The sequence below is a fragment of the Narcine bancroftii genome, chromosome 6 (assembly GCF_036971445.1).
Source record: "Narcine bancroftii isolate sNarBan1 chromosome 6, sNarBan1.hap1, whole genome shotgun sequence".
Taxonomy (NCBI): domain Eukaryota; kingdom Metazoa; phylum Chordata; class Chondrichthyes; order Torpediniformes; family Narcinidae; genus Narcine; species Narcine bancroftii.
Window position 1 is genome coordinate 17,729,411 of NC_091474.1, and position 12,095 is coordinate 17,741,505.

The following is a 12,095-nucleotide window of genomic DNA, read 5'->3' on the forward strand; positions in this document are numbered from 1 at the left end:
GCGCCGGCATTTTGCGACATTACATAATTTATTATAATTTTTTATTAAATGTAATAAATATTAAGCATGGATTAAAATTGTTTCTTGACAACAGGAAAGGGGAGAGGGCGGGGCGAGTGGAGGGGACCAGGAGCAGAGGGTGATCAGTGTTCGGTCCCCAGCCCTGAGACCACCTGCCTCTCCTGCCTCTAAAGGACTTGGCAACAGGTTCCCTCCCACCATCTGCCACCTACTCACCTCCAAGCGCTGATAAGCCTCCAGCATCCATAGTGCCATGTCAGTCAGCTTGATGTGTTAGTGACAGCCGCCTATCCCGAATGCAGGGTCCCACACGTCAGCCCAAAGTGCTGCTCCTCAGTTCATAGCAAGAATAATAAGTGAATAAATTGTTGTAGCCTGTTAGCGCCAAACTGTGGAGGTCAAAATGTCCTAGACAGTTTTTGATCTAACATCTTGCAACTGTGGTCTGTGCCCAAGGTGGTGATGTCTGGGCCTGGCAGGGCTGCAGACTCTGGGGTGGACTGGACGGGAGCACCAGTAATGGGAAGAACACCCCCCCCCCCCATCCCCTTCTTGTTAAGCAGGAGAAGCAGACGACCACCCTACAGGACTGTGACCAAGGCAGTGGACTGGCAAGAGGCTCAGCGGCTGAAGGACCCACACAGGCTGTGGGCAATTTGTGGTCAGGGCACCTCATAGGCTGTGCGCTACTTAAGACTAGCTCATGGGAACCATGTGTCTGCACCAAGATTCGAGAGTGTGCTCAAAGCAAGAAGGGCAACAAAAGGGCCTCAGGTGCTGGAGGGTTCCTGATTGTGTCAGAGGGTTGGATCTGGAACTCTGATTGTCAATGGATCAAACAGGAGTGTGTAGCTGCTGAGGCTGAGGCAAATTCACTCGGTGATTCTAAAAGGTCTATCTTTTGCTTCTCTTTCTCTCATATTTTACAGGCAACTCTAATGGAGACTCTTTGTCTGCATTAAGGCAGGCAGAAGGCAATTTCATGTATATTACATGTTTTGTACTGTCACGTGACAATCTTTCTTTTTCAAGTATTTTTATCAAGTTTAACAAACTTACATACAGAATTTAAGAAAAGCACATAAGGAATCATCTTGTGCACATGCAAGGGCAAAAAAAAGAAACAAAATTGATAAAACTACATCAACAATTCCTTGAACAACATAAGAAACAAGTTATTGAATTGATCTGTAATAACCATGTTAAACCATATTTGCCAAGTTAAGCAAACTAAAAAAAATAAAAAAACAAAAGTACCTAAAAATCACATCAAGTCTACCCCAAACCCCCTCCCCAAAATCAAGGTAAACTTGCATATATATATATATATTAAAAATTGTGGATGCAATGGCAACTATATCTTCAATCTTAAAGTAAGAATGTACATATCTATACGATATTTGTATGACAATAAACTACCATACTCATGAGATCCACTATATCCACTCCCAAACTCTAATGTTCCAGCAATCCCAACTTCTCCATTCAAAACACCTCAATCATTCCAAAAATGAAAGATTTTATGTTTATTTTGCATTCTTCCCAAAGCTTGCCATCATTACTCAAGCATGGTATGCCAAGTACTCCAATTGAAAACAAATGTTCCCCACTCATCTGTACCTCCAAGAATAAAGCCCAGGCTATTGCATGCTTTATTAAACCAATTTCTCATTCTGCCCTCCAAAAGATTTATGTACACCCTTGATCTTGGTTCTTCTAACCATTTCAGAATAGCTCCCTCTATTTAATATTGCCTTTTCTCATTCTTCCTACCAAAATGCAACTCCAAACAGCCATGCTACATTTTGTTTCTCATGTTCATCCATTCAACTAGTCTCTCCGCTATTTCAAATTTTCCTCACAGTCGAGTATTCAAATAGTTTTAGGATAATTGTTCAAAAAAAATGACCAAAGGCATGATGGTACATGAAAAAAAGCACATTGTTACTATAGCCAATAAAGAGGACTAACACCTCCTCTTCTTCAGAAGCCTGAGGAAGATCAAAATGACCCCAGTGTCCCTTGTCACTTTTTAAAAAAATAAAAGATATGCACCTGTAGCCTGTCTGGAGGCATCACACCTTGGTTTGGAAACTGCGCTACTCATACTGCAAGAAAGCAGAGAGTTGTGAACAAGATAGCCTTCCCTCCAGTGATTCTACTTTCACCTCCTACTGCCAGCAAAGTGTCTATTCTAAAGAGCAGTTAGCATTCCTCACAGTTACATTAAGTTCTACTGGAAACAAGCACAGAAAAGCAGCATGAAATTTAAAATGAGTTCTCAGAAATGTGGAATCAACAGATGCAGAGATAGTCCTCAAACTGTCGCCCAATCTGTTCGAGTTCTCCCATGTACAGGACGTGGTAGCACAAATGTAAAAATACACACTTTACTATACCACAAGTCACTACTTTATCTAGAAAAAGTATGGAGGGTTCTAGAGAGCAGGAACAGGCCAAAAAATCTTTCCAGACTCAGAAATTTGGAGACGCTCAGAAATTTGAGAATGATCATGTCTCTAAAGAGAGTTGCAAAAATCTCATCACACAAATACCTGGTTTGTACACTATCTGTATACACAAATCTCAGGCCTGTGTGTATGCATCTGACTGGCAGGCTTTCAGGTGCACACGCCAGATAGGAGTTGCATAACCAAGTTCAGGAGTTTAATACACAAACGCACACATATACACCTGTAGCCCGCAAATTCTTGTGATTAACTTGCATGAAAATCTACTCCCTTTCAGTGGCATATGCAATTCAGTAGCAGCACCCATAAACTTAAAACAAATATTCACTAAATCTTTTCATCTGCCATGTAACATTAACTTCACAACTGATGATGGAACTTTCACTCCAAGGCATTGTTCAGAAGAATATTCTCTTTTTAGGTTCTTTGTTTAACACAGGCACCCACAAACATTTTAGACCATCGGCCTCTTCATGGAACCCTTGATCCCTCATCGACCCCATGCATGGTCAAACAAATAAATAGATGTGCAGTTTCCATATGCATTAGTGAAGGAAACTGCATACCAACCCTTGCTTTCCATATACCTCTGTGAGAGAAACTGCATTCCAAACCCCGTGAGACTGTTGTTCCGTAACCACTCCTCCCTGCGAATATCTCTTATGAAATAAAGGGACACAAAAAGGAAAAACTGTTTAGTCATTGTGGAAATCATGAGAAATGTACAAAATAATGAATATAATGTTCGAATTTAATGTAAAAGTTCAAACTTACCGAAATAAGTCGAAATGCAGCATAATAAATTAATATGTCACATGAATATCCACTGGCTGCCTATGGACTAGTTGGTGCCATTGAACAGGAAATGACACAACCGGGATAGCATTGCCACAACCCAGATTTTCATTATATACTTGAAAGTAAAGCTAAGGCTAAGCTAAAATGTTTTAAAATTTTGCATGATGAATAATATAGTTAATACGTTTATCAAGTATTTTTAAAATAGAGCATGAATAAAGAAAATCCGTCAATTCATCCATGTGGAAACGGGTATTACAACATTCCCATGTCTTGAGATTCCAATAATAAATTATTAACTATATTATCATTATGTTTCAGAAAAAATATGAAATAAATGACAATAAAAACTAATTATATATAAAAATCAGAAATGTGTATCAGCAAGTTGTATTTTATGATTTTTTTTTAAATAGGAATGTCAGCTTTCAATGCCAAAGTTCAATCGACCCCCAGGCATTTATCAACCCCTTGGAAAGTCCCAACGACCCCTTCCACCACTTTGGGGACCCCTAGCTTAAAACTTTCATAAATTTGTCACCCACACTTTAATAACTTTGAAAAACCTTTGCAGTGAATTTTCCACAAAACTGCATTCAAAAAAATCTTTTATTCAACTGGGTGTAGCAATGCAAAATTCACATTATATTTCAATCAAAACTTCAATTATTTTCCACTTCGGGTGACTCAGTTCTTTAACCCATTATCAGAAACTCGACTGTCTGGTCCCACAACAATTTTAGGCAAATTATCTTTTGTTTTGCTATTCAACTATGTTAAATGACACTTTGGTCAGAATGACTTTAAAATAAGTACTGCTTGCTTTGATCCAATAACATCACTTGATTTCCTCATTGGAAGACCACAGTCAGTGCTGATTGGTTACATCTCCTCACTGACAATCAACACGGGCATACCTCACCCAGTATTGCAGTGCCTCTGGGAATGGTGCACAAAAAAACAAATTTTTTAAAAAAAGTATGCATGTTTAGCCCACTGCTCTACACTCTCTCTCTATACCCATGACTGTTTGCTAGGTACAACTAAATGTTATTTATAAATTTGCTGATAACACCAGAGTTGTTGAATTACATGCAGCAATGCGGAAACATATATGAGTGAGGTCGATAAGCTAGCTGAGTGGGGTCATGACAACAACTTTGCACTCAACGTTAGCAAAACTGATTGTAAACTTCAGGAAGGGGAAACCAGAACAGTCCTAATTCCTGGGTGTCAACATCTCTGAGGATCTATCTATAGATACTCACCAGCGTCAAAATTTCATGACTTTGAGGAGATTTGGTATGCCACCAAAGACAGTTGCAAATTTCTGTAGGTGTACCCTGGAGAGCATTCTGAACGGTTACATCACTGTCTGGTTATGGAGGCGCCAATGCATAGCACAGGAAAAGAGCTTTAAACTCGGCCAGTGACATAATGAGCATTAGTCTTCACTCCACTAAGGGCATCTTTAAGAGGTGGTTTCAAGAAAGCAGCCTCTATCATAAAGGACACCACCACGCAAGGTATGCTCTCTTCTCACTGCTATCATCGGGAAGGAGGTACAGGAGCCTGAAAATGAATATCCAATGTTACAAAAACAGCTTCTTCCCCTCCTCCATCAGATTTATGAATGGACAATGAACCACAGACACTACTTAACTTTTTTTCTCTTCTTTTACACTAATTGTTCATTTTTAAATAGTGTATTTATGTAAATTAAATTTATAGATGTTTTACACCTGTACTGCACAATACTGCTGCTGCAAAACAAATTTCGTGATGCATTTTCATGATTATATAACTGGACTCTGATCATTTTCCCTTATGATTGGCACATAGAATATCTGAACAATACCATGACAATATGGCAGAATTAAATTACATCATGACTTTTCAAGTGCAAGTTGCTCTCCAGTCCCAAACCCAAGGCAAATCTTTCCTGTCTTATTACAGGCCTCACCATAGTAAATCCACTTGCAACACAAAAACTGACAAACATTTCAAAAAATGTTTTATTTTTAATATTTATACATTTTGACTTGTTAACATACATTAATTTAGAATTATGCAGGCTCTTCTGAAAAAATATTACAACTGACTTGAAGCTTTAATAATGGGCCTTGACATTTAAATATTATAAAAATAAGTCAATTTTACATAAGTGTTTGTATTTTATGAACTGAACTCTTCATGCAACATTTAGTAAGGCAAAGAAACAATTCAACTAAGAAGCAGCTGTCTAGTAAGGTAAAATTAGTCAAATATCTGTAGCGCTATACAGAATATAAATCAGTGTACAAGAATTGATTGTGAACTAGATAGCAACTTGAACAAACTATTCAAATAAACACTACTCGAGCTAAAATGTCATAATGTTTAAAATATAAGGAGGTGCAACATTTACACATGGACAATTTAGAAATATACCAATTTTATAGAATATGTGAAGTAGAACAGACTACTTAACTTGACAATTTTTTTGGAAGATGGATACAAAGTTATTAAGAACTTAATTCAGGCTGTGACAATTGTGCAAGTCACAAATGCTAAAATTTAATTTTAAAGAGCAATTTCTCCCCCCCCCCACCCCCCACAAACTGTGAAAAGAGACCATGTCTTCTTTAATTATCATTTTGACTAATTAATAACTATGAAAAATAAAATTAATTCTTATTTACTTCTATATATATATTTTAAATCTTTAGTACCACAAAATGTGTGACCAGGTTATATTCTAATGTTTAGATGTACTACATTTTTTAAAAAAAACTTGAGCCAAAACAATGTAAAGGGAACAAAAACTATACATCATATCATAACCTTCGATAGTTTGAAATATGAGCCCATATGATAGAAAAATGTAATGCATCTTTAATACATCATTGGATTTTTTCCAAACAACCTCTTAACAGACAACAACCTATTTATTTTCAGTCATAAAATGACGCACTTTATCCACAAATTTCCAAATTATACATGATCTGGGTAAATATCCATGATTTTATCCATTTCAATTTTAGTGCTAAAGGCAAAAGTAACTCCTTGGGATAAAAAATAATGTGTACGATATAATTTAGTGCTGAGGTTTAATCCAGCAGCAATATGAACACTAAATTTTAACTGCCTTACCAAAAACACCATCTTTGGGCAAAATATTTCCATTGATATACATACAGATAATTTAGCTCTATTGTTAATTTACTGTGGTAGATTTGCTGAGGATGCATCAACAGCAGATGCAATTTAATCAAGAACACCCCAATCTTATTAGCAGAACATTCCAGATCAATGCCAGATTAATTGGGTGGCAACTTCCTTTGCAATTTAGAAAATAAAAAAAAGTACCAAAGCACCTTATATAAGACCTTATGTTAATGTTCAACCTCATATTTATACATTTGTTTTGCTCCAATGACTGTACAAAAGAGTATTTTAGCACACCCTTGAAAACCATATTCTTCAGTACAGTTTGGATAAAAATCGGCTATTCCTGCAGTTTTCAAAATACTTGATCAAATTTTAATCCATTCATCATCTTCACCATCATTTACTTGTGCAAAGCTCACACAGGCAGTCAGGAATTTGGGTGTGGAGCTTCAGTGTTTGCCCTACCTCTCCCTCCAAATCCACACCACAAAATATAAAAAGGCCTTACCTGTTCATTTTTAGATGGGCTGCATGAGGGGAAGCCAAACAGTCAGCTCATAACAACAGAAAATGTAGCTACTGTTTCCATAATTGTGAATAATTTCTGCTGATCAATGGGATTACCTACTACAGTTCTTTAATTCCCAGCAAGCTTATTGAATCACTTTAATTATTAGTAAATAAGGTTCACCAATTTATTAGCAAAATTTCCCATCATTTCAATCCGTTATTTGTCTTTGTACAATTTGATTCCCTATTCCACAAAATTTTATCTGTGAATTCAAGTTGAAATAGCATTATGGCTTTGGAACATCCACATACGTGAATGTAAATAAAAGATCACTTTGGCAAGAAAATACAGATACACAATTGTGTTTGCAAATTTTCACGCAAACGTTGCAAGCAGCTTTCTGCTTTGTAATGCAGTTGGGGATCTTTAAGTTATGCCTTGATATGGATTACTGTAAAGAGCAGCTGTTAAAAATGAAGAATTATTCTCAAACAGATAAAAATGAACAAAGATGGTTCATGGCTGACTACTATATACTAAATTTTAAGACTAGCAAAATGCCTTTCCTACTGATAAGAGGATCAATTAACTGAAGACATCTATTATCAACGACAGAAAGGTATTCCATTAAGTTTTGTAATCTGAGCCAGCAAAAAATATTTGGATTCTTCCTGAGAAAGTCATACTTTAGATAAAGAATCCAAAGGAAATTAAAACCATAAATTTTAAAGAACCATCACTAAAACTGAGGTGAAAATATTTATTCACTATTGCAGCAAAAACAGTATATAGGTCATTTGTGTGTGATTTTTAACATTAAGGTGTGCAACACCAATATTTATTTTACAGTTTAATGAGTGCTTAACAGCTGTATTTATTTCAATCCCATTCACCATTTATAGATTCATTGATAACATAGTACCCAGCACAATATTCTGATCACTGGGAAGATATTTACAGAGGTCTGCTTAAATTGATTTCCTTTCCTCATTCCCAACATGTTCATTACAACTCCCATTAAACTGCATAAAAAGATCACTATATTTGCATTAATGTGATACGTTATTTTTGAGGGAAAAAGTACAAATTTATTTTATATCACTCTAGTGGATTTGAAACATTTATTCAGACCTATAGATCTATGGTGATTAAGCATTTCTAACACAAGTACCTAGTTTCAAGTCATAAGCTCCAGTAAAGCAAATTCTGTAAGATCTTCTTGCTTAGTTTTTCTCCATTTCTCCCTAGAAGATGCCATTCTTTGTAGTTCCATTCACAGCAGCTGCTTTCTGGTACTTTACCCAAGTAAACACATTCCATCTGCGAGTCTTTGTAGTGACAGAATGAAAGCTGTTTTGCATTAGTGGGCCTTATTCTGTCCTTACCCCTTGTTTATAAATGCATGCTTCAGACAAAGGGCAATGAATATGATCAGGCTATAAACCTTGGCTAGTTTATCCATACTAATCCAGGGATGCCCTTGGTAGAAACCATGCTAACATGAGATATTCTAACCCAGCTCAAACCAAGGGTTGAATCTATGCTATCCTAATTTGTACTGAACTACCCACTTAATGAATTCAATTGGCCATTTGGAGGACTGTGGGGACATTGGCAGGAAATCCATCTAAATGTTTCTACTGAGAGAGGTTGCACTTAATTCCATTACACCAGATTAGAAATGCTGTCGAGTCAGTTCAAGCATTGTATTATTTATATGAAGGACATGGAAAATCTCTCCAAAACCTCTTGTCAGTTATTGCACATAAACATTATAGTTAAGAGATTCTGAAACTGACATCAGTGTGAATTTAACAAAATAAAAGCAAACAGACAAAATCAGTGTAGAGTTTTAGAAGTAGTAGAAATGTTAAAGTCATTTGATCGGACATTCAAATAAAATCCTCAGTAAATATCAGGGCAATCTTCATAATTTCTTTCCCAATACTTCCCTGTATAAATCCAGTCTGGTGTTCGTGTGTGCTGATTGATATCCTGTCGAAACCACCTGTTTAAAAAAAAGGATAAAATTTCAGTAATAAAGATTATGCCTTTTCATCTTTTAAAATCCATTAGCAAATTTGATTCATCTGCATCTTGGTTAATATTGCATTCCAATCAAACCCAACTTCAAGTAGTAGAATGTTACCTTGCTAAACCTACTGTTGGTTAACAAATATTCTGAATGTGATCAGAAACTATCTGATTACAAACATGACATATGCCAATATGACGAAGCAAATCAATGTACAACTCAAAACATATTGTTTCCTCATAAATAAATAACTTGCCATCTAAGAACAAGGCGAGAAAGAATTGTTCTATCAAAAGATGTAGGAATACCAATGCGTTTCATCTTACCATTTCTTGGGTACAAACCCAAGATACAATGCTAATTTTAACCTTGGACATAAAACTGAAGATTTTTTTTTAATGGTTTTAAATCCATATTTCTTTTGGAAATCTTGGAATAAACTAACCTGGTTTGCCATTCCTCTTCAGTTTTGGCTCTCTCTTTACGAGCTGCACGTTGTTTTTCTTCTAATCTTTCTTTCTCTGCACCAGCAATATCTGTAATTGCAAAACCAAAAACTAGTTCAACAAGTTATGACTAGAGTTAAGCTTCAGCAATTTGCTCATTATTTAAAAAGTATATAGCATGGTAACAGGTGCTTCTGATTCAGGAGCCCATTAACCGCCTAACCCTGTAGGTCTTTCAAAACATGGGATGAAACGCACATGGTCACAGGGAGAGCATACAAACTCTGTACAGATAGCAACAGATTCAAAACCAGGTCTCTAGTGCTACAATAGTGTGGTACTAATGGTGTTGATAACTGACATTTGGCACTATATTGGCATTAATTAAGTATCCAGTTCTTTCTCCTGAGGACACCCACCATTACAGAGGCCAGCCTTCAAGCAATTTAATTCACTCCATATGATATAGAAACAGCTGAGACCACTGTAAATGGCAAATATTTATGGGAATACACAAAATCTTTGCTGCTGTATTTCTGAAAGCCTGCTTTCAAAAACTGGCCATCCCTCCAACCAACTTGCTACAAAGGTGTCCATCCAAGAGTACGGAAGGAACTGGTGAAACATCCAGATTGCAAATAGAATAAATTGAAAAATTCAGGCATTTGATTCACTTCAGGGGAAGCGAGGAACCAATGTTTCTCACTCAAATCTATAGATTAATTGGGAATGATGAAGTTCCAACAAAGGGTTCATTCTTCCAAGGTAACAAATTAATACTACGCATATTTAAAAAAAAGAAATACAAGGTTTCCTTAAATAGCGATCTACTCCCATGTAATAAAGTTAAATATGCCCTTTCGCCATCATAATTTCCATCTGTATCTGAAGGCTATTATTTTTTGTGTTTCATTCACAGCACTTGGATTCCTCTGAGTTTTCATCATTTAGCAAGTAACCTATCTTTTCATTCCTCCATCACACTTTGCTATCTTAAAATCTATTTGCCAGGTATTTTCCCCATTCATTTAACGTGTATATATATATATATCTATCTATCTCCTACTGCAAAGATCAAATATCCTCATTACAGCATGGCCTCCCACCTGCTCCAGTATGATGAGCAAAATTTGACACTTTACACTATGTCTCCTCCTCCAGGACTTATTAGAGATAGCAAATAATTGATGGTCAAGAATGGATTGTTGGGGCACTCCACTAGTTACATCTTCCTCAAAAAAGCTCCGAGCTTCTGCCTTTTTTAATTCCCCCACCTCTATGAAATACCATCATGCACACCAAACCTTTTACATTGCACCTTAAAAATACATTCTAGAAATCCAAATACACATCTGCACAAAAGGTGCTGGAGAAATTCAGCAGCTCGACTTAATACACTTTTGTGTATTAATTACAATCAGTGTCTGCAGACTTTCTTCTTTCATACATCTACATGTTTTCTTTCATTGATTCTGCTTGTTAAAACCAACAGATTTGTCTGAATGCATTTACTAAATGGCTAATATTTCTTCATTGATAAGATTGCAGCATCCTGCTTAACCACAGATCGCTTATTAATCCTTCCTCATCACACACAATTTTAAATAATAATAAATTCCTCTGAAAACATTCTTTGACATCCTCCACAAACTCCTTGATCACAGTATTCTCAGATTTATTAATGTGAAGATTAAAATTACTTATAGTAATTACAGTTCAATTCTTACAAGCTATTTATAATTAATCATAGGGAAATATATTGACACTTACAAACACTGCCACCCTCATCCCTGCTGTTCCTTATTTCCACTCTGATCCCACATGATATTGTGCTAGTGCTCCCCCATTTCGTTTGGAACCATTACAATCGAACCCTTCTCCCCCACCCCAACCCTCCAAATTTAAAGTCCTGGCCATTATGCAATTTGCCAGTACATTGGTGCCATTGTTCATATGAAAGTACACCTCATGGAATAAATAGCTCATTCTTCCCTCAATAAGGAGGCTTTATTGTTGGGGACACGAACATCCGATGCGGAGCACAAACTAAAATCAGTAGCAAAGCATTTTTAGGTCAGTTCAACTAATGCCATGCATCCAGCATCATTATGCAATTAAACATGCTAAATTGAATACAAGTTAATTTAATGTTTCTCCAACTTTCTATGTGATACACCAAATCTGATCTGTGTTCATCTTGAAGTTGTCTATTATAAACCCCAATTCTTTTTTCAGGAAACAAACTATTGAAAAAAAATTGTTGTCTACTGTAATTAGTACCTACATGAACCATGACAACTGAATTCCCTACTCCACCCCTCACTTCAAATTATTCTCTAGTCCAGAAGAGATGTCCTTAACTCTGGCAACAGGTAGCACTCAACATTGCTACAGCAAACTGTGCCCCTAATTTTGCTATCCCCTTTGATAACCACAACTGCCATTTCATTTCCCATTTTAATCATCCTTTGTGGAATGGTGCTATGGAAAGTTTGCACATCCTCACTGCAGCCCTATCCTCATCCAAAAATAAATTACTCATTTATTCAAGGGCAAGGGGCAAGGGCTATAGCTTTTTAAGATCTACCCTCTGGATCCTTCCACCTTTGCTTGTTCAGGACATTTTTTCTGATGGGTGTTACTTGCACCTGGAAGTAACCCAG

At 36.5% G+C, this 12,095-nt stretch overlaps 1 protein-coding gene across 6 annotated transcripts in view; it reads right to left on the reverse strand.

Annotated features, from left to right (window-relative positions):
• Nucleotides 1-7,697: 7,697 nt before the first annotated feature.
• The window catches only part of osbpl2b (oxysterol binding protein-like 2b), an 84,135-nt gene continuing 79,737 nt past the window's right edge, over nt 7,698-12,095 (reverse strand). For all 6 annotated transcript variants that reach the window (XM_069884133.1, XM_069884137.1, XM_069884135.1 and 3 more), the window contains 2 exons: nt 9,432-9,522; nt 7,698-8,959 (listed from right to left, as the gene is read on the reverse strand). In XM_069884133.1, the coding sequence (XP_069740234.1) occupies nt 8,857-8,959; nt 9,432-9,522 (194 nt within the window). In that variant the 3' untranslated portion in view covers nt 7,698-8,856. The remainder of the gene's footprint in view (nt 8,960-9,431; nt 9,523-12,095) is intronic.